At 36.4% G+C, this 25,061-nt stretch overlaps 1 protein-coding gene across 1 annotated transcript in view; it reads right to left on the reverse strand.

Moving 5' to 3' along the window:
• Window positions 1–10,085, reverse strand: part of GABRR3 (gamma-aminobutyric acid (GABA) A receptor, rho 3) — a 55,772-nt gene extending 45,687 nt beyond the window's left edge. The window contains exons 1-2 of the mRNA XM_011986861.1: window positions 9,961–10,085; window positions 86–198 (exon numbers count right to left, since the gene is read on the reverse strand). Of these exons, the coding sequence (XP_011842251.1) occupies window positions 86–198; window positions 9,961–10,085 (238 nt within the window). The remainder of the gene's footprint in view (window positions 1–85; window positions 199–9,960) is intronic.
• Window positions 10,086–25,061: the final 14,976 nt, after the last annotated feature.

The raw sequence follows: 25,061 nt of genomic DNA on the forward strand, positions 1-25,061 counted from the left end.
TTTTGGTCTTACTTGTTTTAAATTTTCACTTCCATTTTGACAGTATGATGGGTTTTGAGATGAGTTTTGAGAGGATAATACTCACCTCCAAATCCAGGTCTCATTGCAAAATCGTTGTCCTCTATATGGAGAAGTTGCTCATATTTCTGAGGCCGCACTTTGGTACTGTCATCTTTCTTCATTCTAGTTTCTTGTTTGCTGTTCCTCCAAAGGGGGGAAGAAAAAAACTTTTGAGATACATATGCTTCTGGATATTTTGATTTAGGTTAGCCATCTGTGCTCAACATAGCATGTTCTGAAATACATACATAAAAGCTCATTTTCTCAGTTCATATTAAGCCAAATAGCTGTCAACATTTGTTCTTTATTATATAAGTGTGGAGCAAATAAGGTAAACCAAATTTCAGAGCACCTTCAGTGGCAAACTCACTTTGGATTTAATGCACAAACTTGTATTGTTTCTCAGAATACGGTTTTTAGACCTGGAAAATCCCAGTGACCTGAGTGGAGGTGATCAAAACTCAGATTCATGGACTCCTGTCCCAGATCAACTAAATCAGCCCCCTAGGAAGCAGGGCCTAGTAATCTGCACCCAAACAAGCTACCTAGGTGATCCTTGGGGTCACTGAGGCCGAACAACCTCTGCACTACGACAGAAAATAAAAAAGACAGCAAGATTGTAAACAGATGAAGGCAGTGTTTTACAAAGACTAAATGAGCAGAAAATACAAGATGCAGGTTGAGAGCGCACCGGGCAGAATTCCCACCGGGGGTTCCACAACCTGAGGGATGGCAATATTTACACCTGAAGCCAGGTCAAATTGTGAAGTAGGTGATGTCTGTTTTTACCTACAGTTCTCTAGGGCAAAGGAAAGCAGCCCACGATGGCCTCTTGGCCCTAGGTGTCCTGATTGGGAATAAGGCCCTGTCTCTCCCTGTGTCGGTGAGTTTAGGCAGGTTGCTGGACCACCCTGGTTTGTTTTCTGCACTGTGACACCTACTTCTCAGCAATCCTGTGGGTGTGGAGGGGGAATGTCTGTTGTAGCAAAGCTCCTTTGTGAGCGACTTGCAGCAGCCTTCAGAGGGAGACCTCGCTCAGCACCTCTTTCGAGAAAAAGGTGGCAGTCATCATCATCACCACCACCATCATCATCATCATCATCACCATCATCATCACCACCACCATCATCATCATCACCACCATCATCATCATCACCATCATCAGCACCACCATCATCACCACCATCATCATCATCACCATCATCATCATCACTATCATCACCATCATCATCATCACCATCATCACCATCATCACCATCAACACCACCATCATCACCACCATCATCATCACCATCAACACCATCATCATCACCATCATCATCACCACCATCATCATCACCATCAACACCATCATCATCACCATCATCACCACCATCATCATCATCATCACCACCATCATCACCATCATCACCATCATCAACACCACCATCATCACCATCATCATCATCATCACTGTCATCACCATCATCACCACCATCATCATCATCATCACCACCATCATCATCACCATCAACACCATCATCATCAGCATCATCACCACCATCATCATCATCATCACCATCATCATCACCACCATCATCATCATCATCCTCATCATCACCACCATCATCGTGGGCAGCAGGAGCAATAACACAAGACCCTGAGGGCTCTACTAAGTGAATCCTAGTCATTCTGAATAGCTGATATGCTTTTGTATTAAAACATGTCTTCTCCAGAAAACTGATGTGAATTTTAATATAAGACACGTAGGTGAACTTTCTTACACAATAAAGTGACTTTGATGGGGAGAATTTCAGAAACTGGAGCAGCTGCTAGAAGGAATACATCTTATGGGCACCTGAGATCACCCAGTGTGGTCTTTCAATAGGGAAGTTTCTGGTTGAAACCATCAGAGGTTTATAGATGTATATTTTATCATGGATAGAAATGCGGAAGTTGAGAAAAGAAATCTGTTTTTGGTAGAAGGCAGTGAGTTTTATTTTAAACATGTTAAGCCATTATATCCCATGAATAATTGAACATATACAACTATTTTTTTCCAAGGAGTTAGAATTAACTAGAAAAGTTCTTCCAAGGAGCTAGAATGAACAATTTATTAAAAAATAATAGCAGCTAGCTTGTATTAAATGCCTACTATGTTCAAGGCACCAAGCCAAAGTAAATATTATCTTCATTGGCATACATCCAAATTATGCTTTATTTGGGCCCTATGCCCAGAGTTTCTGATTCAATAGGTTTGGGGTATGAGAATTTGCATGTATAACAATGTCTCAAGAGATCCACTGGCCTAGAAAATAGTAGACATTTAATAAAAGCTAGCTACTTGTTATTATTTTAAGAAAAATGGAAATGTAGCTATGAGTGAAAACTCATGAAAATCTGTAAACCCCTTTGGTAATAATCTTTTAATACAGCTAAATGGCATGTCACTAATGTGTCTGCTCAGAAGCATACTTCTCCATGAGACTGAAAAGGATAAATCTTAATTAAGAATCCCAAGAATGCCAAAGGCAGAGCCCACTGTGAAATGCTCTCTTGGCAGCATGCGAAAGCACATGCACCTGTTCTAACTTGAGGGCTCTTCAGGTACACAATAAATGTTCCATATTTATCTACTTTTGCCTTTTTTTGTATTTTTTGTATCTTCTATTTCCCAGAAAGGATCTGCTGCTTAAATACCCTTCTAATGAATTTTGAAAATCTATATATTCCCCTCACACATATTTAAATAGACATTTATATTTCTTCATCATAAATTTTGAAATTACTCAAATATTGATGATTTCAAATAAAACACATTGTTCCTTTAAGTGTATCCAATGAATCTAACTATACACATTATGCATTTAAATATACCCGAATAAGCTTTTTAAAAATCAGAAATTTTATTGCATTCTTTTTTTAAAAAAATTTCTATCTCCATTTTATTTATTTCATATAATTTTATCACTCCATCATGTATCTTTTTTAAGAAAAATGTGTAAGCAAAGAAATTGACTTTTTTATTTTCTATGACAATTACAAATGGAATAAAACATAATTTGTATAAATACTGATACTTATTAAAATTTAAGAATAAAATTTTATTAAAAGTGCATTTATTAATGAAGTGATGATTCGCTTTCCCCAATTATTCTATGTATCAGCAAATGGGTATTACTCGTTGCAGAAATAAAGCTGGGTTTTTTGCATTAATTCTATTCTTATTTTTTAATCTTTATAGATGAAAATATTGAGAAAGTTTGTTCATATATGTGGAAGTACATGGAATTTGAAGAAATTTTGTTTCAGTATTCTTTTAACAATGCAACTTAATTATTTAAACTCCTTACTTGTTTTTCAAAACTCACACTGTAGAGTTTATCTTCAACAATTATTTTAATGATTTATAATCTGACAAATTAATTAGTGCCTCCTTCAATTTTGTTAAAAGCAAAAAATAGAGAATTGCTATTAAGAAAAGGATGTCTTGTGTAGCGTCATCCACTATCTCAACTACAGTATTTTTAATGATCTCTTTGTACCCAGGAACTTTTTACACACTGGGACAATACTTGTAGGATTCAGGAAGAGGGAGAGGGATGCCTGTATATTGCCAGGTAGGACACAGCAATCATTAAATGGAGGTAATAAAGGAGACTGCAGGTGGCGAACAGATCAGTTTTAAGAAAGAGGTCAGAAGGAAGTTAAAGATCCAAAAACTGTTTTAAAACTACTCATGTCTACATGCCCCTCAGATACCTTGCATCTACCCATAGAGGCATAATACATTGTACTCCGGGAGGACAGGCACCCTGGTTTGAAGGCCTCTGATGCCTACACAGGAAGGTTAATAAAATGAAAGATGAAATAAAACCAAGGAGACAGAAGGAAATTTGCTTAATAAAGGATCACTATATAATGCAGCATCAGATTTAGCTCAGAGTGTTCTAGTCTTACTCTATACACATATCACTTTGAACCCCTTTGTGTCTTCTCTCCTCTCCCTCATTCTAGAAAAAATGATTTCAGTTTAGCAGCTACTGAGAAGAAGCTTTTGGATTTGTTCTGTCTGAGGAGAGGATCTTCTAGGAGTCTGAGTCCTGATGGGATCAAGCGAAGATATCCCAATTCCTGGGAGAGTCTGTCACCGGTATTCCTCATCTTTGTCCTTTCCCATAAAGTATTATGAAGATTGAGAAACAGTAGGTGTGAGTCTTGGTAATAGGTGTGTTTTTTCTCTTTCAGTTAGGGCTTTTTCCTTCCTGGGTCACACAAAGAAAACATATTTCTATGCTCCCTCTTCTCAGTGTCAGAAACTCTACTGTAATTGTGTGACGAAGAAAGTGGAGGTCTGGGAGGAGGGAAAGGCTGGATTTTGAGTGGTCTCAGGGGGACTAAGAGGGTCTTTGAAGAGGACATAGTAGCCAAAGGATTAAAAACTAGAACTGGTTGAGGAAAAGTAAAGACACCTAACTTATTCTGTGGCATTAGAGTTTTATAAGTGGAATGATAAAAACTCACCTGACTTGAGTCACAAACACTCGGTTGGTTGCCTTATAAGACTGCTTTCCCTAGAGCCTGGAGGTCTGTATATTTGATGGATTAACTAGAATAAAGAACTAGGTATGATATGAAGAGACTACTTACCCAAGGGATGACATAATTAATAAGCATATTTAAAAGTATTTAATTGAGGGGGTCAAGAGTATGATACCAATTGAAGCCATAACTGTCATTTTATACCTATTAAATTAGCAAAAGACAAAAAATAATGTTAGTGCCCCATGCTGTGAAGGGATGAGACCAGGTGCAATGGCTCACACCTGTAATCCCAGCACTTTGGAAGGCGAAGGCGGGCGGATCACTTGAAGTCAGGAGTTCGAGACTAGTCTGGCCAACATGGCAAAACCCCATTTCTACTAAAAATATAAAAATTAGCCAGGCGTGGTGGCGGGAGCCTGTAATTTCAACTACTCAGGAGGCTGAGGCAGGAGAATCACTTGAACCTGGGAGGCAGAGGTTGCAGTGAGCCAAGATTGTGCCACCGCATTCCAGCTTCAGCCTGGGTGAAAAAGTGAGACTCTGTCTTGGGAAAAAAAAAAAAGGATATGATGAAATGCAAATATTTCTATTTTGCAGGTGGGAGTATACATATTGGTAAACTCCTCTAGAAATTCATCTCAAGAACTATAAAGATATTTCATGTGCGTTACTCAATTATTCAATTCCAGAAAAATCATAATTGTCTTGGTAAAGGAAAAAATGACATGTGTGAAAACATTTATTGCTGTTACTTATCTTAGTGGAAACTTGAAAATAAATGTTCAGAAACAAAGGAGATAATTCTTGTCCTTTAATTCAATTAATAATATGGAGTGATTAAAAATAGCATTATGGTGTCTGTGAAGCAATGTGAGAAATGCTTAAGTGAAGAAAATACAAAACGGTTTCTATGCTGTGATTTTAAACATGAAAATATCATGTAGTTTCATGAATAACGATTAGACGTGAACTTGGAAAAACAAAAGCCTTGAGGTTCTAGGTATTTTTTTCCACATAAAAATCCATTATTGTTATTGTTATTTGTATCATAAATTATCTAGACCAAATTGGACTTGCCATTTAGAATCCTTTCCAAATAAGAATCTGGTCAAAGCTCTCCACCTTATCATTCCATTCTTCTTGTAGTTCTAGAAGCATGGCCTCTTGATAACATAGATGTTTTTCTGAGTCAAGCTTTATTGTGAACCAGTGCACACTGAAGCTCAGTTAACTGTTCCAAATAATGTAAGCAACATTTTAAAAACCTTTTGTAGACTTTTTGTTTTTCTTTAGAAAAATACAAAATGAACCAACAATGTTCTATTAGGCTACATACACGGACGCAAATTCAAGGAATAAGGTAAAGTAGTGGGAAAATCAGTTGGTCCAATTTTTCATCATGAAGAAAACCTTTATAATTCTTGATCCAATGTTTATTTCCAGACCCTGGATGTTTTTGAAATGTCTTAGAGAAAATGTGGTACATAAGATGTAGTGAATCTTAAGGCTTTGATTGAACTCCTAACTTCTGAACTCTGGAAATACATACCTGACTTTATCAATAGCCTGTCTCTTGTAAAAGAAAACATCTAGGCAGATGAACATTTCTGTGGAAAAGCCAGCGAGAGAGAATGCTTCACTTGAAACACTACAGTTCCCACATCTCACTTGGACCTCTGTCAGACCAAAAGCTCAGTGAGGAGGCCTCAGTTGCCTCATCTGCGAAATGAGGAAATTAGATTAGCAGCTAGTCTGCAGACATTTTTTAAAAACAGTCCACATGGTATATTAACTTGGAAAAATTCAGAGAAAAGCCTGGATTTCTTGCTTCTTTTGAAAAAAGTCAGAAAATCTGGCCACATAAGGTTCAAGTTATAACAAGAGAAGGCTGTGGGCATGGTGGCTCATGCCTATAATCCCAGAACTTTTGGAGGCCAAAGCTGGAGGATCATTTGAGGCCAGGAGTTTGAGTCCAGCCTGGGCAAATAGAGAGACCCAATCTCTACCAAAAACAAACAAACAAACAATAAAACAACCAACAACAACAACAACAACAAAACATTAGCCATGTGTAGTGGCACACACCTGTTGTCCCAGCTACTTGGGAGGTTGAGGTGGGAGGACCACTTGAGCACAGGTGTTTGAGGTTATAGTGAACTACGATTGCACCACTGCACTCCAGCCAGGGCAACAGAACAAGACCTTGTTTCAGGAAAAAAAAAAAGTTAAAAATTAAAAGACAAACAAAAACAAGAGAAGGCTGAACCTGACCAGCCATTTTCCCTCAGAGCAGCATATACCTCGTAGTTGTAGTCTATGCCACTGTCTTCTGTCTAGCTTGCGGTAGCATTGGATTTACCATGCTTGAGAATCTACTGGCTTTTACATTAGGTTCAGGGTAATGTTTAACAAGTGACTCTTTAGGAAAAAAAGCCCCAGTTTATAGTGTTTTATTTCCATGGTGTAAATATTTCCACCACGGCTGATTTCAGGCTCCCAACAACATGCATGGCAGAGATGTGCCTAGCGCATAGGATAGGATAGGATAGGATAGGATAGGATAGGATAGGATAGGATAGGATAGGATAGGATAAATGGTACAGTATGGTATATTGTTGTATTTCTACCATAGTTACAATAGACCTAAATAAAATAACTTCAAGAGCAACAGATGATAATAAAATGTGGAGAAATCATTAGGAAGTGGTGAGTTTTAAGTATTTGCTACCTTTATCTTAGAAATTATTTAATTTAATTGCAGGCTTATATAATTTAATTTCTAATAATGTGTGCTTTTAACAGCCAGCTGATAAATTTCCTGAAAACGATTGGCTGTTGCAAGCCAGTCTGAGCAGACTCCAGCACTCTGCTGATTATTTCCAAGGCCAGAGTCAATACGTTGCTCTTATAGTATTTTTAGCCCCCAACCCAGCACTCGCACGTAAATGTCACTCAATATAATTGTTGAAAGAATGAATAAATATTCAATGAGTCTATTTGCTTAATCTTCTTTGCATTATCCGGGAGCAAAATTTCTTCTCTAGGTAAAAGGGGAACATTTTCCACCTGCCAAACTTACTTTATTCACACCTCTCCCTACTTTGGTTTTAGGAAACAAAAGGTATCTTTGAATAAATATTTTTTAAAGTCTTTAGATTTCGAAAGAAGGGAATCTCTGGATTAAAAATTAAGGTTATACTCTGAATGAAAAGAACTAAAAACAAAACATTTAAGAGACTTGTTGCATAAAAACTGGCCCCAAACAATGCATATATAAATCCCCCTTATAATTTTCAGAGATCATGTCTTCCTTTCATGTTCACTCTACTAGTTCTCTTGCATTATAGAAGAGTGGATTATTAATTCATTCATTCATTACTTAATTATTGGCTGATAATCAGGTTGGATGTTGGGCAAAGAACCTCACAGTTGTCTACTCACATACTAAGGTAGGAAGACTCCTGGGCCCCTTACTCTAAAAAATGACTGTATACAGTAATTACTGTATTTTGGTCTAATGCCCTAAAATCTGCATGACAGAGTGCTTGAGTGACAGCTCAGAAATTGGCTGGCTGTATTACCCTGCTCACTCGGGGAAATGCCTGGGTTTCATTCTAAGTGGCTACTTCTGGACCAGGTGATGGTTTATGCAATCTCCAGTGCCCTAGAGGGTTTTTCTTTGAAGAACAAAAGAAGCAGACATAAATTTTAATGAATCCCATTCTGGCTTGTGACTCAACGGAGCACTTCATTTAGGATATAGAGAAGTGACAACAAATATGATTGGCCCCACATGGCCGAAATCCTGGCGTTTCCTATGCAGGAAGTCTGCTTTTGCGTAGGCTCTAAAATTCTTCTTTTCCTTTACATAGGATCTAAAAATGAGGCATTTAACAGCAGAAAAATTTCTACCTCACCACAAAGAACCAATGTTCTTCTCTTGTTCTTTAAATGTCACCTAAAAAATACACATGGTAGATTTTTTCTGTAGCAACTCTGCCACTGATAGTGGGCTGGTGTGATGAATTAGCTACTATAATCATCTCTCCTCCTCATCTAAACATCCACCAGACTGTACAAGTCTACTCTTTGGATGAGAGAGAATATTTTAAGCATTTAAGTCCATTAATTTTTAAAATTAGATAAAACATACTATAAAATGTAATAAGCTACCTGAAAAAAAAAAAAACAGAGTCTGGTGGTATACATAGTCTGGTGGTATACTCTTACATTTCCCAAATATTTCCTTAGCTAATTGCTATGAAGAAGACTGGGAAAGTGGTTAAATGGAACAAGACTTCGTATCATCTCAGGTCTGGGTCTGGGAGCAGAAGTGTGGAAGGAAAGTGTGAGAGGTAGTCCCTGATTTTTAATCACAGAGCAGGAATCCATAATCAAGTAACACACCTCTTTTGGTTTTGGTCATTAAACCTGAGACTTCAGAAGATATTTATTAAAATTTTATGTTCTCTTTCCTGATCTTACAGTGAGTGCATAATACATATTCAGGATGTGAGGACAATCTAACTTAAACATCTGTCACCCCATTGGCTGCCAGGATTGACCAGATGATACTCTTATCTTCATTCTGCAATTTCTCCTGTTGGGTCTTTTTGGAAATACGGTGCTTGGTGAAAAGGGAAGACTTTCTCAAAGACGTTATTTGATTATTAAAGGTATATGGGTAGTAGGGGGACAAATCATTGCAGTATGCCTGGGGCTGAAGGGATTCCTGGCATTTTTAGTACTAAAACCTATAAAGCCCTAGGCAAGTTGGTGTACAAACAGGTCACTCTCACAGATAGCTAGCTCCCTTACTAGCACATCCAAACACGCTCCTGATTATTGATGGGAAGATAATAGTGATCGTGTGTTGATATTCCGGATTTGTCAAACGTATGAAAATTATTGTTGAAAGATAAACGGCTTTAATGCCTTTTGATACTATTTCATCAATCCATGAAACTATATACCCTACAAATACTTGACATTAAATGAAGTTGGTGCTTAGACTAATTTCCACTCAAAATACATTTGAGGAAACATTAAACAAGTATTTAATATATCAGTAATAAATGTATTACTAATTGAGGAAATACATTCCCTGAAAGAGGATCCTTATATGAACCCTTTAACCCTTTTCTGCGTAAATAAGCATAAATAAATTTACAAATGTCAGCAAATTCCAAGATCTTGCTCTTTCAGATGTCAAACAGAGGTGACTGATGATGATGCATGAATGCTATCTCCAGAGACAGACATGGTTACAAAGATGTGCTACCATTAAAGATATGCTTCTAGGTTTCCTGTCGGTCTGAGGCAACTGGTGAGAGAAACTGGGCAGTAACTCCATGGACTGCACTATGAGCATCTTACCAGATTTGTTTCATTGAAGAGGAGCACCGCTGGTGTGTCATCCTGATGTGAGAAGCAGCACAAACATTTGGTATCAATGTGATCCAGATGTAGGTGAAGGAGACCAACTGGAAAGCCAGGATCATCTCTTCCAAAAAAAGACAAAAAGGATGCAGGTGGATACAGCCAATACTGTGATCACGATTTCTTCTTCATGTGTCTTTAAAAAAATAAACAGCACGCCAGGGAAAATGTATTGGGGGCGAAAAAAGACGTTGTCTTCAATGCTGTACTTTGTTTCAGTAGATTAAATTGATTCACATCACTTACAGGCAGACATCTATCTGAATCTTCAGCAATATGAGGAAAACAAAGCAGATTTTTAAAATTTTCAGTTTACATCCTTTGGTCCCCTGTTCCAGGGAAGGTTTGTAGTGTGATGCTCAATCCATACTCAATAAACCCTCAGCTGCAGTCCTAGGCAAACAAAGAAGTGAGGTTAAGCATTAATCCTCTTAATCCAATGCAATATCATTTAAATATACTTAGTGACTCAGCAAAATAATATGCTTATTGAGGAAAAAAAGATGATTAATTTAATCTTAATTACACATTTGAAGACCTTTTCCATTATCCTATGGTTCCTTTTAATCCAGAAAGGAATCTTTTCCTCACCAAATGCATACAGACTGCCTTAGCACAAACACAAAATATAATTATCTTTTTTAAGATAAATAATCGTATTTTAAGATGATGGTTTATTTCATTGATAACAAGAGTGGTTTAAGTTAAGGTTTATTTAATAGCAAGCAACCCAGTTAATAAAAATGAACTTAATCTTGGTCAGTGTGCAAAGCACACACTGTCACCGTTAAATTACGGCCACATACTCTCCTAAAGGTGCTTTGCATACTTAGAGAAAATATTCAGGAAAATATTTCTACTTCACATATGCAAAGTACCAATGAATGGTCATGTCGTTGAAATTAATCTTCTTCAACTGGAATACCACAAGGTGAGCAACGCAGCAACAGCTGCCCTTTTTACCAGGACTTAGAAAGAAAGCCATTTTCTTCCCAGAAATATAGTGTTGTGAGAGAAATTATTAAATTTCCTCAAATCGATCTGTGTCCTTGATACTTTGTATTCTGTGTAACTGCTTAATCATATTTATTTCTTTTGGTTTGGGTTATGTCTTCTTTCAGTCCATGCATTAAAACCTTCTCCTATGTTTCTTGAGCATGTCTTTCCTCTTTAAAATATATTTTTAATATAAAATATTACAAATATACAGAATGATGTAATAAATCCTTGCTTCTCTTCTTAGGCTGGATTTAGTGTTTATAATTATATGCAATTATACTATTATTGTATATGTATGTATCTATAAATAATGTGCAAACTTTTGCATGTTTTAAAACTTTATGTAAATGGTGTCATATTCTACTTTTACTACTAAAAGCTACTTTTTCTTTCAACATTATGCTTAGGGATTTATTATGTTGATAAATGTGCCTCTAGTCAATTCATTTTAACTGCTATATGGTATTTCAGTATGGATACATAACATTGCATTTATTCGTATTTTTGTTGATGGGCATTCTTTCTTATATTTCTTTTACAAACAATCCTGCAATAAATTTCTATTAATATCTTCTTGTACACACGTGTAAGTGTTTCTTTAGGTAAATACCTAGAAGTAAAATGGCTATGCTGAATAATTTTCATACCTTCAAATTTACTGGGCATAATCATATTGCTCATCAACGTGCTTGTAGCAATTTACTTCTCCACTAGCAGTGAATGAGAGTTCTTATTTCTTAAAATATTTTTTAACATTGGTATTATCAGATTTTTAAATGTTACCTCATTCAATGGGTATTGTAATTTTAATTTCTGTAATGTTTAGAAACGTTGAAGCATCTTCTTTGGTATTTTTGAGCCAGTAAGCCTTCTTTGAAGAGCCAGTGGAAGAAATGTAACAAAAGCTGCTCATCTTAAACTACTGTCACTTTGGTTGTTGGAAAACTGTTGGAAGACTGCACTGTGGTCAAAGTTTGTTTGAGTACGTTCCACCTCAGTGCTCTTATGAGATCCAGGGCACCAACCCCTTAGCTCTAGCACTCTCTATTACCTGGTCCACTCTTCACTTAGTAAAAGCAATATCTACGCTAACATTTCCCAAAGTACTTGGCTACACTGAAGATGTTTTGTGAAAAACTGTTCTGTACTGAATGAGTTTGGGAAACATTATACATTTTATTACTCTGTTAGGGGTCACACTCTTACCCCAGGGCCTTTGGACTGGTTGTCACCCTTGCCTGACATATTGTTCATCTGGATATCTATATGGCTAACTCCCTTAACAAATGCAAATGTCTGAGAAAATATCATCTATTGAGTGAAGTATACCCTGACCACTCTTTTTTAAAAATGCCATATTCTTTCTTTCCTCCTACAACCTGCATTAGCAATCTACCTTTCACCCTGTTTAGCATGTCTTATATAATTTTTTTGTTGGTGTTTATTGTTCATAATCTGTCTAATCCTGCTAGAATGTAAGCTCTGTAAGGAAGTGACCTTTGTTTTGTTCCGTGAGGCCTTCCAAACACTTACAACTATCTTCGAAGTATAGTTGGTATTAGTAAATATTTCTTAAATAATGAATGAATATTAACACAATCAAGGCTTCAGTTGAAAAAAAAAAAAAAAAGGCCTGTTTAGTTCTGCTGAATTCTGTGTCTCTCAAACTTATTTGATCTCAGATCCCATTTTAAAACAAAACAAAACCAAACCACGATACTTACATTCTTCCAAAATAGTACTCCTCCATGACAGCCAGTTTGGGAGATTCTCATTTACAGGTAAATCAGTGCTTTGCACATTCTCCTTAGCAAAATTCTGTGTCCTATCATCTTGAGACGACCTTTGATGACTTAAACTTTTACGTTCACAATGAAATATTGGTAGCTGATAAAGAATAAGCAAGATTGAAGAGGAGACTTCATGAAGGGGTCTTTGATCTGAAGGAATGAAGCACTAGAGTAGAAGTTATTTTCTTTACGGGACTCAGTGGAGCTCTTTGGGGCACGTATTTTTCGGAAATATCTGTCAGATCATATACAACCTCACTGTCACTTAAGTTATGTTAGGATGCCCTAGTGTCTCCTTCTGCACTGCAGGGATGAATCATGATGAGAATCTGTCTGGCCTCTTTATTGAATAATCTTTGCTAGACTATCTATATCACTATAAACATTAAGGAAGAAATAAAAAGTTTGTTTTTGATGATGAATTTCAAGTGGGAAATGGTCTGCATAAAAATAAAAATAAGGCAATAGCTTAGACTAGAGAGAGTTGGCTTATAGAAAGTCCAAGGGTTTTAGTTCAATTACAAGAAGGCATCTGTCTCTGTTGATGCTGAGTTAGCTCCTTAACCTTATTCCTTTAGAGCTTTTCTTTGCAAGCTCAGTAAGCTTCTTAAGGAAAAAAAAAAAAAAAAAAAAAGCAGAAAAGCACATCTGTCAAAACTAGAGAATGGTAAGTAACTGCCAGGAAACAAAATGAATCACAGGGTCACTGGAGAATTTCGTAACAGTTTAAGCTCTCCCTTGCATAAATTGCCTCCTGTTCACTCTTCATCCACTCTGATGATGTCAGTCGGCCAGTTTTTATTTGTTTGGCAGGGACATAAAGAGAGAATTTGGAAATGATGGCTGTGTCGCCAATCTTGGGATATGTAGCCATTGTTTTGCCTACAAAGAGAAAACAAAAGAAAAGCTAAGGTCTTATTTAGACTGGATCTGACAACAACAAAAAATTCCAAGCTTCCAGAAATTTCCCAATGTGTCGGCAGAATGTCATCTAGGCAAAATATCTTGAGTTGCAAATTGTAGAGTCATAAAATCTCGATAGGGAAAGACTTTTGGAAATCATTTAGACTACACTTAATGCCTTTCCTGCTTTCTTTTATGCTGAGGAAGCTAGGACTAGAGGGGTTAAGTGATCGAAATTAATTTTCTTATTTACAGTCATGCGCTGCATAATGACGTTTTGGTGAGTGATGGACCACATATATGACTGTGGTTATCCAATAAGTTAAGGTTAATTTACTCTTGAAGAAAGAAAAAGATTTCGTATAAATTTAGTGTAGCCTAAGTGTACAGTTGAGAGTAGTGTACACTCATGCCCTGGGCTTTCACATTCACTCACCCAGAACAACTTTCAGTCCTGTGAACTCCTTTCATGGTAAGTGCCTGATACAGTTAATATTTTATGCTGCATTTTAACTGAACCTTTTCTATTTTGTCTATGTTTATATATTTTTAGATACACAAGTATGTACCATTGTATTACAATTGCCTACAGTATTTGGTATAATAACGTGCTGTACAGGTTTATAGCCACACTCTATAGCATAGGTGTGCAGTAGGCTAGACCATAGAGGTTTGTGTAAGTATACTCTACAGTTGTTTGCACAATGAGGAAATCACCTAACAACGCATTTCTCTGAGTTTGTCCCCGTCATCAAATTGCGCATAACTGTGTTTTGCTTTGATGCATTGGAAATATAACTGGCCATGCCTAGAGCAGCCAGTAGGGGGCATTTGCTATCCTTCCAAAAAACCTTGCTCTCGCTCAGAAATCCTGTTTTCTCTCCGATTTCCAGAATTACCAGACAACCAGTAGATCATCGTTTTTCCATACCCAGTAGACCATCGTTCGCCCCACGACCCTTGCTTCATTCTCTTATCACATCCTTCCTGGCATCCAAAATCAGCTGATAGGAGTGAGGACACTGAAGAATCTCCTGTTTTACAGGCCAGCAGATGACACTAAAGCAAAGCTGTCTACATCATCGTGTAATAGCGCAAAATCACCACTAGATGGAAGCATAGGATACAAATTCACATCCAAATTACAGTATTTTCTCGAATTTGCCTCCTTATGGCAGGAAAACCTTGTGTGGTACTGGTAAATGCAAATTATTCAGCATTTGTAGTGAATAATTTTCACTTACCAATATTGGCAGAATGAACTGAAAAGATTAATGATATAATATCAAACGATTCAGAGAAAACACCCACACACCCCCTTATTGAGGAAAATGCAACCATTTACCTTGAATAATTGACTAATGAGGTTTATTGGTTTCTCTGATGGAACACAAATTTATTTTTAAGATTTCACTTTTTACCTACACCTAAGAACAGCATTTTGTTTGTGGGAACGCTAAGGGACAGAGGTGAACATTGTAGAAAAATAAGCTTTCTATTAGAATGAAGTACCTGTTATGAGTAAAGGTTCTAAAGGACACTGAATAAAGCACTAGGGCACGTGGCTCTGGGACTGGATGTGGTATTTACTGTATGATTTTTAAAAAGCTTCTTAAACTTCCTGGACTTCCATTTCCTCTTCTGTATTCATTAAGCACATGTATGTAGGTGACTTTTGAGATCCCCGAGGAAGCAATAAAACACAGTGGTTAAGAAGAGACAACAGTGATCATCTTTACTGGGATATTTGGTGTCAGATTTTGTGGGTGCAAACATCTACTTTTCCATTTACTAGTTGTCTGAACTTTGAAAATGACCTAAGATTTTTTGTTGAGTCAGTTACTTTATATATAGTTAAGAGGAATAATGCTAGGACCGATCTTTTAAGATTAAAGTCGGAATTTATGAGACTGTATATTTAGCACAATGTTTGGTACATTGAAAATACCATAATTGACAAAATGAATATCAGTTATCAATCTCATTCATCTCTATTAATGTAGTATGATCTTCCAGTGTTATGAGTTTCATTAAGATTACCAATAAGGTCCGTGTTTTCCAGGATGAAAATTTTGAGTCATCTTTAATTGCTCCCTTTCAAAATCTTTTCTTCGTTTTTTGCTTCAGAACTTCTTTGGCATTTTCCTGCCCTTTGTATTTCCATTGCCACTAGATCTTTTAGTCTCTAATATTAATATATCCCCCCTGAGCTCCAGTGCTGCCACTGCTATGCATGCACCTAATTTTGGGGCCCTGGTACCATTGAGAAATGTGCCCATCCCCTGGATGCCCAGTCTCAGATGAGACTCCATCTGTGGGAGAAATGGAGAGCAGAAGGGCCCAAGCAAATATTGCTTCTACCATGGAAACCCACAAATTTTGCCATCAAGTGCCCCCATAGTGTTTGCTGACACTGACCTCAGCTGATGCAGCTGCCAGAAGTCCACACCAATGCACCTTCTTAGAGTAGAAGCTGCTGCAGCCCATCTGACCAGCACCCTTGTGCCCACCTGTGGTGAATATCTTTCCCCACTGAGGCCTATCTGTAAGGTCTGGAAGAGGTATCTCCTCCTTCAAACACACAGACGTCAAAGCAAGACTACAAAGGACTGGAAAAATCAAGAAAACATGATACCACGAAAGGAACACAAAAACATCCACTAATGAATCCCTAAGAAATGAAGATCTACATACTTCCTGACAAGGAATTAAAAATAATTGTTTTAAAGAAGCTCAGTAAGCTACAAAATAACAAATTGGTAGCTCAGTGAAATCAGGAAAATAATATATAAAAAAATGAGAAGTTGAACAAAGAGATGAAAATTATTAAAAAGAATCAAAGAGCAGTTCTGGAGCTAAAGAATACAGTGAGTGGAACGAAAAATGCAAAAGACAGTTTCAACAACAGACAGTTAAGCAGAAGAATCTGCAAATTCAAAGAGAGATCATTTAAAATTATCCAGTCAAAGAAGAAAAGAGAAAAACAATGAAAAAAGGTGAAGAAAGCCTATGGGATTTATGGAATACCATCCAGTAAACCAATAAATGCATTATAGAATTTTAAGGAAAACAGAGAGAAAAAGGGAGCAGAAATCTAATTTAAAAAATAATGACTAAAACCTTCCTAATTTAGGGAAGATGTGGAAATTGTGAATCCAAATTCAAGAATTCCAAATGTTTTCAAGTAGGTTCAACTTAGAAGAAAACATAGTGAGATACACTGTAATAAAATTGTCAAAAGTTAAGGACAAAGAGGCTTTTAAGGGAAGTAACTCATCCTATGTAAAGAAAACCCTGTGATATCACCAGTGGATTTCTCAGCAGAAACCTTGCAGGCCTGGAGAGAGTGAGATGACATATTCATGGTACTGAAAGAAAAAAAAACATACTGGCAACCAGAAATACCATTCCCAGAAAAATTATTCTGTAAAAATGAAGGAGAGATAAAATCTTTCCTTGAGAAAAAAGTGAGAGAATGTATCACCACTACACCTGCCGTATAAGAAATAGTAACAGGCATTCTTAATTAAAATGAAAACACATACATACAACCAATGAAGACTAAATCTGAAAATTATAAAGCACTGATGAAGGAAATTAAAGAAGACACAGAAAAATGAAAAGACATCCTATGACCTTGGACGGGAAGAATTTATATTGTTAAAATGTCCATATTTTCCAAAGGATGCTACAGATTCAATGCAATCCCTAATGAAATCTCAGTGGCATTCTTTACAGAAATAGAAAAACATTTTAAAATTCATATGAATCTACCAAAGGCCCCAAAGCTATCCTGAGCAAGAACAAAGCTGGAGGCATCATACTTTCTGATTTCAAAATATGCTACAAAGTTGTAAGACAGTATATTACTGACATAAAACAGACATATACACCGACGGAACAGAACAGAGAGCCAGAAACAGATCCACACATATATGATTAACTGATCTTCCACAGGGTGACACAAACACATAATGGGGAATGAACGGTCTGTTCAATGAGTAGTGTTGGAAAAACTGGATATCCACATACAGAAGAATGAAATTAGACCCTTGTCACACATCATACACAAAATAAACTCAAAATGGATAACATATTTAAACATAAGACCCCAAACCATAAAGCTCTTAGAAGAAAACATAGGGGAAGATCTTGACATAGGTCTTGGCAAATATTTTTGTATATGACCCCAAAGGCAAAGGCAACAAAAGCAAAAATGGGCAAGTGGGATTGCATCAAACTGAAAACCTCTGTACAGTGAAGAAAGCAATCAACAGAGGAAAAAGGCAACCTACTGAATGGGAGGAAATATTTTCAAACCATATATATGATAAGGTTGGAGGTTAATGTCCAAAATATGTAGGGAACTCACACAACTCAGTGACAACAGAACAAATAAGCCAGTCAACAGTTGATTATCCTCAATCAAACTGGGAATTCCCCTGCCAACCCAAATAACTCAATTTTAAAAATGGGCCAAGGATTTGAATAGATATTTCTCAAAAGAAGCCAAACAAATAGCCAACAGGTATATAAAACAATGCTCAACATCATAATCAGGAAAACGCAAATTAAACCTAAAATGAGATATTCCCTCATACCTGTTAGAATAGCCACCCGGTGGCCATTGTGGCATCTGGGTGTTAGTTTGTCTCTTCATTCAGTTCTGAAGGTTTAACATCCAATCCATGCACACACAGATTGGGGGTGATCCAGGAGTTCATAAACAACTTAATGGAGTTGCTTTCCCAGTCTCTTCTCTCTCTAAGATCGCCCTCTAACTTTCCAATTTCCTGGACTCCTGTTTTCTTTCCTGTGACAAGAAAACTGGGACTTTTATTACTCGATGTGCATCTTTATTTGGGGCCAAGCGGCTCAAGGTAACAGGTGTTATCATCTTTTATGGCAGAAAAATAACACTTCTTTAGTATTGTCTAAAGTTAAACTTTGTGCAGTGATATACTAAGGGCTGGATTGTGGAATTGATCTCTCTTATATGGTGGCAATAAGGAGGACTCATTATTCATGGGAAATTTAAGCAGAATAATAAAATTGATCAAAAGTAGTCCTGATTTTTATTATCATCAATTTCCAGCAATTTTAAAAAGTCAGTAATAAAATACCCTTCCCCCAAAAAAGTATTTTGTTAGTTTAAGTGTCAAAACCTTGCTACACTTCCTATTGAGTATTGCTCATATGTATTGTGTTTTAATTTTGAATGTTTTATTGCATAAACACAGTAAACATTACATTCTATTTAGAAGCTTATTCAGAGAACTCCCAGCTTTTACATTTGCTCTAGTCCCATGGGAATTCAGCTATATGAACTCCTTTGAAGAGTAAATCCATAACAGTTTGGAATTATTTTGGTTGCATTTTTGTGTCCCCAATACTATTGGTATTACATATTCCTACATTTTAGGTGTTAGAATAAAAACAATGATAGCATATTGATTATAGAGGTAAATAGAATTCAAGTTACTTTGATTTTGTCATTGTATAACCAGAAATGTTATTCGCATTTAAAATTTACAACTGCAAACTAGAATGAAAATTGCAAGGTGTAATGTTTTTGTTTGGAAAGTGTATATTTTAATTCTTCAATCAACTGTAAGTGAAACTATTGATGAACCTAGTTATGGCATCTATTGTATATGAATATATAAAGAAGATACATTTTGGGAAAATCATTGACAAATTTGCAAAAGTGAGACATGAAAACAGAAATTAATATTAATTATCACTGTGACAGATCAAAATGTAAATGTATTCATTTTCTATAAAAAATATATAATTAAAGGAATTAATATGTTGCTTTTTCATTATACTGCAATTAAAAAATTTACTAGCATAATATGAAGTCCAATAAATGAAAATTTTCATTGTTTGCATTCTTTTCCTGATCATTATTTATTTTATTTTGTGATTATTACTGAGCATATTTTTGTGATATAGAGGAGATGTTAAGAAATCATCAACTACATTTGTCAAAGAAGCTAGTTATGCTACTGACTCTGTTTACCCCATGAAACAGTAATTACTCTCTCTTAGGTAAAAAACCCAGGGAAATGAGGGCATATGTCCACTGAAAGACAAATTCATACTTGTGTTATTCAAAATAACCAAATACTGGAAACAACCCAAATGCCCATCCTCAGGAGGATGGATAAACTGTGGTGTTTTCACAAAATGGACTACTGCCTGATAGTAAATCCATTAAACTGATGGTACCCAATGACATGGATAAATCGCAAAAACATTGTGGAGTCTAATAAGCCAGCCACAAACACCTACTGTAACGTTTCATTTACAAAAACAGGCAACACTGCTATGACAAAAAAATCTACATTTACAAATGATTTTCTATAAAATAGCTTGATTTCCTCTTGGTCGACCTTATCCTCTTATGAATATATTCAGTTCATAGCATTATTTTCTTCTAGATATAGCTAAAAACAAAAAAAAAATCAAAGAATGAATCTGGTTTCCACTGGCCTCTGAGTAGATGAATGGCTACATGATTCCTCTTATAGAGCAGCCTGATCCACCCATATGCCCCGTAAGACATATTCCTTAAAATATTCTTATGACCATCCCATATACATTTTGCTCTCTTAATCCATCCATTCTTCTGTCCTTGATAGTTTGCATTTATATAAACTTCCGCCTTCCTCCTCTGCTGCTTCTTCTATTCTCTTCCTTCCCTCCTTCCTCCTTAATTTCTCAAACATTAATCATTTGTAGTTCAGGACTTTTTGACCATTCAGATGGGCATTGCTCTATTCTTGTATTATTCAAGTTTTTTTTTTTTTTTGGTCCTCACATTCATATTTATCTTCTTCAGGGCATTCCAGAAAGGCATACTATACTTTGCACAACTCTAAAATTATCTGAAAAATACTATTTTTTCAGACTCTTCTGATGCCTAGGACTTCACGTCCTCTCTGTCCTCTAGAGACTTCAAATTAAGACTGATTATGAAGATTGACTTTTATTTATTCAGGACATGAATAATCATTTTTCTGGTAATTTATGTATTTTATTTTTTTGATTACTAAGAATTATATATTTGCCTAGCTTATTAGTGAATCCAATAAAAAGGCCTAAAATAATTTAGTTGACCTGATAAAATGATGGCTTCCTTTCCTTTCCTTCTCCTTTCCTCCTGTATATTGAGTATAATGTTTCATTGAAAAGAACAACTTGATACATTGTTCCAGCTATGTCTTACTATCTAGCAAGATACATCCACATTTAGAGCTTAAAAGACAAATTACTTTTGTATCTCATATTTTCTGGGTTGACATAGCTGTGTAGCATGCTGTTGAAGTCAGGTTTTTCCTGGAGCTGCAGTCATCTTAGGGGGCTCCTGCGGTGGAGGTCAAGATGACTCACTCATATGGCTGGCAGTTCAAGGTAGCTATTATCTAGTAGCTCAACTTGAGCTTAGACTAGAGTGCCTGTATGTTACCTCTTCACGTATCCTGAGTTTCTCAAAGTATGCAAGTTTGATTCTAAGTGTTAGCATCAAGAGACTCAAGCAGAAGTGTAAGACCTCAATGTGGAAATCCCACCAAATAACTTTTGCTGCATTCCACTGGTAAAGCAAGTCATTAAGCTCAGACTAAATTTAAGGGGAAGGGATTTAAACTTCCCCTTTTAATGGGGGAGTGAGAAGGCCACGTTGCTGAGGGGCATGTAAGATAGAACATATTGTTGCAGTCATATCTGGAAAATAAAATCTCTCATGCCTACTATTTTTAAAAATGAAGACCTAGTGAGTTACTTTATGACGATTAAACAGGGCTATTACTTTTCCTAGTAATTACCAGTGATAGTGAGTTGAATAGGTGTGAAACCACACAGCCTAGGACAGGGCCTGGCGTATGGTAGGTGCTTAAATAAATATATGCTTGATAAAGGAAACATATAGTCTTAGTTGTTTTAAATGCATTGATGTAAGGTTTATGCATATCATAACCTTAGAGTGGGTAAAGAATGTATTTATTTACCAGACACTTAAACATATGTCAGGCACTTGTGAAGAGTTACCCTCTGCACTGAGTACCAGTTTGTCAGTCTGGTGAGATAGAACACTCAATGTACTATAAATTCCATGCTGCTAATTTATTACTTGCAGATAGTTATTAAGGAGCCACAGAAGGGGCCACTGGCTCAGATTCATGATGAGCCAGTCTCCCAAGGCTCAGGAAAACTTCCCAGGCTGGGTGGAGTATTGGCTGTGCATGCCCTACTTGCGCCACAGCTGAGAGACCCCAGAAAGAAGCCTGCCCTGGTTTTATATCCTGGGAGAGTATATGAATTGCTGGGACAAAGCCTTGAAGGGTGTCCTGTTTCTAGGAGGGACTGGAACAGAACCCAGCAGGTTCCTCCTTATTTAAGATGAGGCATCCCAGTACTTCTTCAGTTGTTTGTGAAACCTACAGCAAGGAAAGGGAGAGAACTAGGTTGGTTCAAAGCCATCTGGAGAACTATCTGGCAATATTTGTATTACGTTAAAATATTATCTCACTTAATCTAACATAATCCAGGTGGAGTGGGTACTAATCTTTAGATTTTGAATTATTCTTTCTTCTTAGTAAGAAAGGCTCACTCATATTTAAATATTACTTCAAGGTTTTTAAATGGTGTTCATCTGAATGATTTTATCCTTTCAACAGCTTTGGGAAGATGGAAGGGAGGCAATGTTACTTTCCTTTACAAGGGAGGCAGCCTAGAGAAGTAGAAAAATCCAAGATTTCAAATCCAAAGACTTGTTGTTTTTCGTAAGTCTCAACTTAAGCTAAAAGAGACCACAATAGAATCCAGTAAAACGCTAGTGCTAAAAGACAAAAAAAAAGTGTGTTTGATTCTAATTAACTGGGGACTGCTTTAATTTCTTCTCTGCAAAATGGGGATAATAATATGCATTCATCTGCATGTTGAGCTAATCAAGTGATTCAATATATGTGAAAGTATTAATTCATTACAGAATGTACTTTCAAATCACTGTATAAATATAAATTTTTATGTTTATGAGCAAGTTAAGATCTGAGTTTCCCAAAGTTACATAACCAACAAATGTTCAAGCCGATGGGAGAATCACTGTCATAAACTGCATTGTCACATTTAGCCAATGTGACCACTTTAGAATTACTTTCATTATATTAAGGTAATGTGAGATATGTCGGGAGCTCCAATACTATTAAGAAACTAAGACATTTTACATGCATAAATGTTGTTGAAAATTAAATGTAAAAATGCAATAAATTATAATCGTTTTTAATAAAGAAATATATATATATTTTAAAAATAGACTCAGGAGATGTAGAAAACATTTATCTATAAAATTCTTCTATAGGAGAAAGGCTTCAAAAAGTAGCATTGCCTAAAATCAATGTTTTTATGGTAAGGAATAATTTGACCATTAAGGATAAAAAAGTAAATTTCTTACAAAGTGTGAGAAACAGGAATCATAAATTAGATAGAATTGGAAGCAATTTGCAACTGAATTGCTTCATCTCCTTCAAAGAAGGCTCCAGACCACAGTCTACTATATAAGACACATGTAGAAATATTCGTTGGCTGAAGGACTAAGCTATTCCAAATAATCTTTCCTTAATACCATGTTAACAATTTGACTACACATAGAAGGAAGTTGAGCTTTGGGGGACTTGGAGAAGCAGCTGTGAACTTATGGCAAGGTCAAGGAAGTCTAAACAATATTTAGATATTTACTTTAAATTTCCATTTCTTCTTTTTATGATCAATTTTAAAACATTTTGCTATATTTTTTCTCTTTTTGTTGTTGTGTTAAGGCATGCCAGCTAGAAAATGTAAAACACATTATAGAATTTTAAAGTTACAATTGAAAATCTGCAATGCCGACCGGGCATGGTGGCTCACACCTGTAATCCCAGCACTTTGGGAGGCTGAGGCGGGCGGATCACGAGGTCAGGAGATCGAGACCATCCTGGCTAACACAGTGAAACCTCGTCTCTACTAAAAAACAAAACAAAACAAAACAAAAAATTAGCCAGGTGTGGTGGTGGTAGGCGCCTGTAGTCCCAGCTACTCGGGAGGCTGAGGCAGGAGAATGGCGTGAACCCAGGAGGCCGAGTTTGCAGTGAGCCGAGATCGCGCCACTGCACTCCAGCCTGGGTGACAGAGCAAGACTCCGTCTCAAAAAAAAAAAAAAGAAAAAAAGAAAAGAAAAAAATCTGCAATGCCATAATTGATTCTGGCAAGGATCATCAAATGATGCTAAAAATCTTAGCTAAAAAATCGATGGGTCAAATGGTATTTCTAGTTCTAGATCTTTGAGGAATCGCCACACTGTCTTCCACAATGGTTGAACTAGTTTACACCCCTACGTATACCTATATAATAAACCTGCGCGTTCTGCACATGTATCCCAGAACTTAGAGTAAAATAAAAATTAAAAAAAGAGAAGGTTCTTGAGCTTTGCATTAAAGATGTCTAGTTGAACACATATTTTGTCTGTTCTCTCAAGATAATAACAACAGAAAAGTGTAAACCTACAACGACAAAGAGACTCGGAGGAGAGAGGAGTGTGAGAGGGAGGAAAGAGAAAGAGAAAAAAATGATGAGGACCTGGATATTCTCAAAGTGCCGGAGTACAATGTAATTAACTAATTGCTATATGTAAGGGACAAACCATAATGTTACAGTAGGAAGATCTGGCTGTTACCGCACTAACCCAGGGATGCGGTTGAGCCTCACTGCTAGTGAGACAGACAGACATTTTGTGCTTCCTGATGCAATGCACTGTGAAGGAATGCCATCTTGTACGTAGTATATTGTTAAAAAAATGTTTAATCAAGCATCTGGATATAATTTTCACTGGGAAAGGAAAAATACAGGGATTAGGAAAACAAGTTAAAGAATACATATTAATCCAGAATGGGAAACATTTCACCAGACAACTTTACAATTTGCCCAGTCTCTCCAAAATGTCATTTTCATTAAAAATAAAAAAAGGAAAGGAAGAGGAAAGAAATGAGACTGTTCTGGGTCAAAAGAGTCTTGAAAGAGACAACAAATGCCATGTGATTCTGTAAAAGATAAGAAACAAATGGAGAAATTTGAATACATACTAGTTATAAGCTAGTGTTGAGAGAATACTGTTAATGTTGTCAGATGTCAATATGGTACTGTGGTTAGGAAGGAAAATGTCATTTTTGAAAAGATGCAGCCTGGAGTGTTTAGTTATGAAATGTCATGAGGTCTGTTATTTTTATTAAAATGTTAAATGTTTCTATTTAAAACATGCTATACCTATAGTTTTGGGCCTTCTAGAAGATGTGCCTCATTTGCTTAACCTAA

Source organism: Mandrillus leucophaeus, unplaced genomic scaffold (assembly GCF_000951045.1).
Source record: "Mandrillus leucophaeus isolate KB7577 unplaced genomic scaffold, Mleu.le_1.0 Scaffold1080, whole genome shotgun sequence".
NCBI classification, from domain to species: Eukaryota; Metazoa; Chordata; class Mammalia; order Primates; family Cercopithecidae; genus Mandrillus; species Mandrillus leucophaeus.